Genomic DNA, 7,418 nt, shown 5'->3' with positions numbered 1-7,418 from the left:
AGCCAGGTGAGCTGAACCAGTTTGAGTCTTCCTTTGAACATTCGCATAATGAGCACAAATCTGTGGAACAAGGTCTCACACCACTATGGGATGGGGCAATGGCTGCACCGCATAAACAGAGGAAGCCCTTGGTGGGGCTGTACTTAGCAGCGACCCCTATAGCCCAGTTCGATCGGCAACGGGAGCGGAGAGTGGAAAGCAGAGAGCCCGAAGGCAGCAGCCCCCACCACCGCCGGTCCAGGTTACTATCTAGCACCGGGAAACACACTAGAGAGTCACCGCCGGCACAAGACCACCATTACCAACCAGTAACCATGAGCAGCGAGGCCGCTGAAACGCAACAACCACCGCAGCCCGCTGACGACGCAGAGAGCCCGTCCAGCCCGGCAGCCGAAGCTTCCGCGGCGGATAAGAAGGTCATCGCAACAAAAGTCTTGGGGACAGTCAAGTGGTTCAACGTCGGAAATGGATATGGTTTTATCAACAGGAATGACACGAAAGAGGACGTGTTTGTACACCAGACGGCCATAAAAAAGAACAACCCAAGGAAATACCTTCGCAGTGTTGGAGAAGGAGACACTGTGGAGTTTGATGTGGTTGTAGGGGAGAAGGGAGCAGAGGCGGCCAATGTCACTGGCCCAGCAGGCGTTCCAGTCCAGGGGAGCAAGTACGCCGCTGACCGGAACCGCTACAGGCGCTACCCCCGCAGGAGGGGCCCACCCCGCAATGGAGAATACCCTGAGAACTTCCAAAGCGATGGCGAGGGCGAGCCGCCGAGTAGCGGGAGCCGTGAAGGCCGCAATAAGAGCAGCTGCGAGGGGGCAGAGAGAGCCCCAGAGGGAGACATGCAGCCACAGCAGCGCAGGCCCTCCTACCCAGGCAGACGGCGCTACCCGCCATACTTTGGAGTAGGAGAGGAGGTATGGGTTAAGTTGCACCCACTGTCTGATGCCAAGGCCATGTTTATGGCAAAACTTGCTCCAAAGTGGAGAGGGCCAGCCACAGTTCTCAGACGTTTAGGGTCAGTGAACTACAGAGTAGCCATGGATAGCAGTCCTAACACCCATCAACCTTGCATGTTGAGAACATGAAGATGTTTTATGGCAGTGGTACTACGCTTGGTGGGGGGATGTGTAACATGCGTTACTTTATGAAGAAGATGTCAATGTGTTGATAAATGAAGTGTGGGCCCAATATGTTAGGATATGCCAATGTCAGCATATTTGGGTCACTTGACCTTTAAGATTCCAGGTATGGGTGTGGTTAGGGGCGGTCCTAACCATCAGGGGGCCATCTTGGATTGGAATCATGGCCTCATGGAGTTTTGTTTGCGTACTGCTATTGTGAGAGGAAGGAGGGATTTTGCCAGGCCTCCTAAAAGATTCTCCAGTAACCAAGGACAGTTCAGCTACAGTGGTTTTTCCCAGTGGATTACTTCTTTTTCCTTTCCTTTTCTAAGATGTGGATCAACCCAGGACTTATCACCTTTTGGACACTCAAAGGTTTGAGTGTTGTTGGACACTACTAACTCTACCATGCAGGCTGCATGGTCTGGTAGGCCTGAACATTATACATGGTAACACACATGGTAACATTATACATGGTACATTATATATGGTAACATTGTACATGGTAAACATACATGGTAACACACATGGTAACATTATACACGGTACATTATATATGGTAACATTGTACATGGTAAACATACATGGTAACACACATGGTAACATTATACACGGTACATTATACATGGTAACATTATACACGGTACATTATACATGGTAACATTATACACGGTACATTATACATGGTAACATTGTACATGGTAAACATACATGGTAACATACATGGTAACATTATACACGGTACATTATATATGGTAACATTGTACATGGTAAACATACATGGTAACATTATACACGGTACATTATACATGGTAACATTATACATGGTAAACATACATGGTAACATACATGGTAACATTATACACGGTACATTATATATGGTAACATTGTACATGGTAAACATACAGGGTAACATTGTACACGGTACATTATACATGGTAACATTTATGTTGGGGCTAATGGACTGTAAAGCTGACAGGACCGTTCTTATTGGTTTGAGATGATTTTTGTTGTACCATACGTTGCTATGGGGTGCCCCATTTATTTTGATCCTCCTTTTGGTTAATACAACACTTTGAATTTAACACTGTTCCAGTACTCTCATTCTTTATAGCTGAACAGGTTTGTTTATTATTATCAAGCTTGTTACAATACAGTGGCAGCAAAGCTCCGTTTTATGCGGGCTGCAGCCGTCTTGAGCTCGGGGAACAAGGCGCGCAACTCCCCTTGCACACCTTCTTCCATCACGCTCGCATCCCTCGCGGTCGGGAGGCTGCACACACTGTCTCCAATGGATAGGCGGGAGCCAGCATCCGGTGCGGTCGACAGAAGGGCATCTCGTCTCGGGGGTGGAGACTTTAACCCAGTCCCAGACTACGAGGGTCCCCGGGAAGACGCAGCACCATCTGCCACTCCCTGAGGGGGAGAGTGCCTTGTCTCCACCGGGCCTTCAAATAAGAAAGCCCCCGCCTCCTCCATATAATCCTCAGTTTCCATCGGATATGGAGAAGAGGCGGGGGAATCCTCGCTCTTAGCCAGCTCAACTTTAACACTAAACTTAAAGCGGTGCTTTACACATCTCCCCAGTCCTTGTATCCCTACACTGGCTCCCTGTAAAACTGCCAATACATTTCAAAATCCTCATGTTCACATACAAAGCCATAAGCGGTCTCGCCCCAGCCTACATAAAATAACTCCTGGTCCAATCAACTAGCTCCAGATCCCTCCGTTCAAACAACCAAATCTGCCAAAAAATTCCCCACACAAGACTGGTGACAAAGGGAAACCGGGCTTTCGCAGTCGCAGCACCGACCCTCTGGAACAAGCTCCCACTCAACCTTAAATCTGCAAGCACCCTACGGACCTTTAAGGCCTTGCTCAAAACCCACCTATTCGCCATAAACAATCCATGAGCTTGTTTTTTTTTTGTATTGTTGTATGTGTGGTGTATTATGTCTGTCTGTTCTCTATCTGATTGGTTGGACTGCCTGTATTCTTTCTGTTTTTCGTTTTGTTCCTGTCTTTTTTGTTTGTTTTCTCTTTCTCTCCCGGGATGCGCCCATGGCCGATGTAACTATTGGTTGAGGGGCGCAATATAAATAAATGTATCATATCATATCATATCAAAGGCATATCTTCACACTCACACGTGGACATACAGTAGGTACACACGCACACAAATTGCATGCCCCCCTCGGTCCTCAGCAAGACACCTGCCAAATGTGAAGCTGAGCTGATGAACATTTCCTGAGATATGCGAGAGGCAGGCAGGCAGGCAGGCAGGCAGACAGACAGACAGACAGACAGACAGACAGACAGACAGACAGACAGACAGACAGACAGACAGACAGACAGACAGACAGACAGACAGACAGACAGACAGACAGACAGACAGACAGACAGACAGACAGACAGACAGACAGACAGACAGACAGACAGACAGACAGACAGACAGACAGACAGACAGACAGACAGACAGACAGACAGACAGACAGACAGACAGACAGACAGACAGACAGACAGACAGACAGACAGACAGACAGACAGACAGACAGACAGACAGACAGACAGACAGACAGACAGACAGACAGACAGACAGACAGACAGACAGACAGACAGACAGACAGACAGACAGACAGACAGACAGACAGACAGACAGACAGACAGACAGACAGACAGACAGACAGACAGACAGACAGACAGACAGACAGACAGACAGACAGACAGACAGACAGACAGACAGACAGACAGACAGACAGACAGACAGACAGACAGACAGACAGACAGACAGACAGACAGACAGACAGACAGACAGACAGACAGACAGACAGACAGACAGACAGACAGACAGACAGACAGACAGACAGACAGACAGACAGACAGACAGACAGACAGACAGACAGACAGACAGACAGACAGACAGACAGACAGACAGACAGACAGACAGACAGACAGACAGACAGACAGACAGACAGACAGACAGACAGACAGACAGACAGACAGACAGACAGACAGACAGACAGACAGATAGAGCGGTCCAGTTCTAGAATCCCTAGAAGAATGCCTTACAAACCATTCTCCAGTGATCTCACCAACAGTTTTGTTGCAGTTTAGAAATCAAGTTTTCAGTCTCTCATGTGAATCGAGTTCCCATGAGGCTTAACGCAGTAGAACAACTACTGTTGAGGAAGGAAGCCAGAGCGTTGGAGCCTCTCTGGACAAACATCATGGTTAATTGAGATCCTAATCAAAGGGAAGTAATACTGGGGCACTCTTTTTTTTCCCATGGTTACACATGATGTTTCAGGTCATACCCTCTCCACTGTGTATATTAAACCCACTGAGATTATACAATCTAGCTGTGTCAATACCTCTCTGTTTCAGTCCTGTTCCCATTGTGCCTGTAACGAGCGAGCTGCTTTTATCGCACAAATACGATAATGATTGTGCATCTACAGTAGCAGTGGTGCACGAGCCTGTACCGTGAAACGAAATTCAGATCCAACTTTCTGACTAGACGTGGCAGATCAGATATGACTCAAGATATTTTAGGTTCAACTTTGTGTAGAAAAGAGAAGATTTATGCACACGTATTGCATGCGCACACAAACAGGCGCTCTGACACGAATGTGGTAAGAACAAAGCTGACCTCTGACCTCTGTGGGGCTGAAGAGAGGACAGGAGGATGAGGCTCAGACATAAGGGATGAAGAGAGAGAGAAAGAGACTAGACGTTGCAGATGAAATATGACTCAAGATCCAGCAATAGTATAGCAATCTTGTCATCAAAATAGTTGTCAGAAACATCTTTTAGGTTCAACTTTAGGTATAAAAGAGAAGATTTACACACAAACCGCCATATTGTACATGCAAGATCTTGTATCCTCACACTGCACATACGCACACGTTATTAACGACTGCAATTCTGAATGGGTTGTTTGAAGAGGGAGGGTTCTTGTCACAGCTGAACTGCAGAAAAGGCACAATACACATATTTAAAATGTTCTCAGTTTGGGGACAACCCCTCTGTAGCAAGTACGCAACACACAGGAAAAGGCTAATTTCACAATAGGTCCCCTTTAAGATGGAGAGCTATCTTGAGGTTATTGGAAATGCTGTGATGCGGTTGATAGGAACTGAGGTTGTAAGCAGAGTGGATCAGCACAGCACTGCCAAGAAACAACCACGACCTTGAGTGTAGTATCGCTTTTATACAACATCTGTTCCATAAGCCTTTCAAACACAAGGTTAGACAAAGACGAAGGCTTTTGATTTGTCCTCCACCAACAACAATTAGTTCCCGCATTGGCTAAGGTAGCAGTTCCTATGCTGCGGGTTTTGAATCACAATGAGCATCTGGTACTAAACGTTGTGTGGTAAATTCCCACAGACTTTCTACAATAATTTGAGGTTATTGTAGTACAATACAATGAGATTGATTATCTGGAAGGAGGAGGAAGGATTCATACTGATAGAATTGTTGGTCTCCTCATCTGACTTAGCAGATGAGAAATAAACGTGTACGCCAGACAAACCAGAACTGTAGTTCAACTCAGCTGATTTATTTGAGCCAGGGCCAAGAGTGAATAAAAGGTTGCCTTTCACATACAAAAGATTATCAGAGAACATTAACAGGGCTGTCTGTGTACAGAAATATCACAATCAGGTTTGCATCTCAAACCTCAATAATGTACATAAAACAGTCACTTGGTTAACATAATCTGAACATACATTAACCATACTGCACACCTTATACATGAGTAAATCTGGTTTCAGACATTAAGCTTAAACAACAAATGGTGTTTCCCATGTATTTACTCACATAAAATGCAAACAGCACAGCAGTCTCTCGATGGTGGAGGGGTGGAGCCGCAGACCCCTGGGGTTGGTTCGGTCTGGGCTCCTGAACTACCATTTTGTGTCCTCTTATATACTCTAATTTCTAGCCAATAATAGCTTTACATAATACAGTTGGTCCGTGGGCGTCTTCTGTGAGCGGTCTCCTGTGGGCGCTGGCAGCCCCTCCCCCCTGGGTTGTGGCGACGTGATGGGACAGCGGTGGCCCCCGTTGATGTGATCTTTTGCTGAGATGAAGGGGCCTGTCTTGTCTCACGAGGGGGGGTGTGACATGATGTCCTCTGGTGGGGGGGTGTGAATACACTTTGACCCTTTGGGCCAAATTACCATACAGTACTAATCTGATCACATAGTGGGGGTGGGGAATAGCTCTCTGTCACCCCTGTTTCACCCATATTTAGCACTGAAAACCCACTCTGTTAGTTGGCAGAGTAGCTGTGATGATCTCTAAGTATTCACACATATTATTTATGAAATTCAACTCAATATTTACCACAGTTGTTTTATGTTACAGCAAATCCATCATCGTTTGTTAAGTTGTTACGATGGAATTGACTCAGCCTGTTAAAGGGGCATTTCCACAGTTTTATTTTTTTAGGAGGACTTCAGACATAAAACGTACCGATGTGTCCTGTGTTCTAGTGACTGGCTGGTCCTCGGAACAGGGTAAATCTGCATTTCACTATGATGCCCCTAGCTCATGGAATGAACTCCCAACAGTTCTTAAAGATTGACATTCTCCCCTCTGTTGCAGAGTTTCCAACCTTTGGCCCTTCTAAGGTTTCTCTCCTCCACATTGCCTGTGGTGCATTTTTTCCTATTGCTAGGTTTTAGTGAGTTTTTCCTTACCTTCGCGTGGGGTATGTCTGGGAGTGTTGCATTTATTTAAAAAGAAATTGGACTTTATGGTGTTTTTGTTTTGTTCTTGACTCATTGTGATGTTTCTTCTTGACTTGTTTAAAGAAGACGTGTCCGGCCCATGGGGACATTAACGTGTGTTGTCGGGCCTTACCAATACATTTGATTTGATTTGATTTGTCAAGTTGTACGTGTTTTAATTTATTTGTTATCCTTGCTCTTTGCCTCGTCTTGTTGTGTCTTGTTGTGTCTAGTGTATGTACACTCGACGTGACTGTAAATGAGGGAAACCTCAGTTGCCTTTTCGAGTTTAATTAAATGTTTGAAATTATATTAAATGTGTCTCGGGACCTTGGTCGCATCAACCCCAAGAAACTCAGCTGGATGATGTCGCCTGGCAGAGAGCAGACCTCTAGTAAACTGCAGACATTATTTCCTCAACTATTTCTTCAACTGTCCACCAGTTGGACCTGCTACAGTTATAAATAATCAAGGAAAGCTCTCTTAAGACTCTCAGACTCAAGGTGCATTGTGTTACTAATCATTACTATTATTACTGACTGATTGAGTCCTGCCA

General features: G+C 45.7%; 1 protein-coding gene across 1 annotated transcript; it reads left to right on the top strand.

Moving 5' to 3' along the window:
* Positions 1-299: 299 nt before the first annotated feature.
* On the top strand, positions 300-2,744 carry LOC311228148 (Y-box-binding protein 1-like; the record flags this gene model as incomplete). Its single annotated transcript, XM_084314063.1, has 2 exons — positions 300-920; positions 2,715-2,744. Exons 1-2 carry the CDS (start codon positions 315-317, stop codon positions 2,742-2,744), a joined length of 636 nt encoding a protein of 211 aa, XP_084170189.1. The 5' UTR covers positions 300-314.
* Positions 2,745-7,418: the final 4,674 nt, after the last annotated feature.

Source organism: Notolepis coatsorum (genome assembly GCF_963971535.1).
Source record: "Notolepis coatsorum genome assembly, chromosome: 5".
Classification (NCBI taxonomy): Eukaryota; Metazoa; Chordata; class Actinopteri; order Aulopiformes; family Paralepididae; genus Notolepis; species Notolepis coatsorum.
This window is presented reverse-complemented; position numbering and strand designations above follow the sequence as displayed.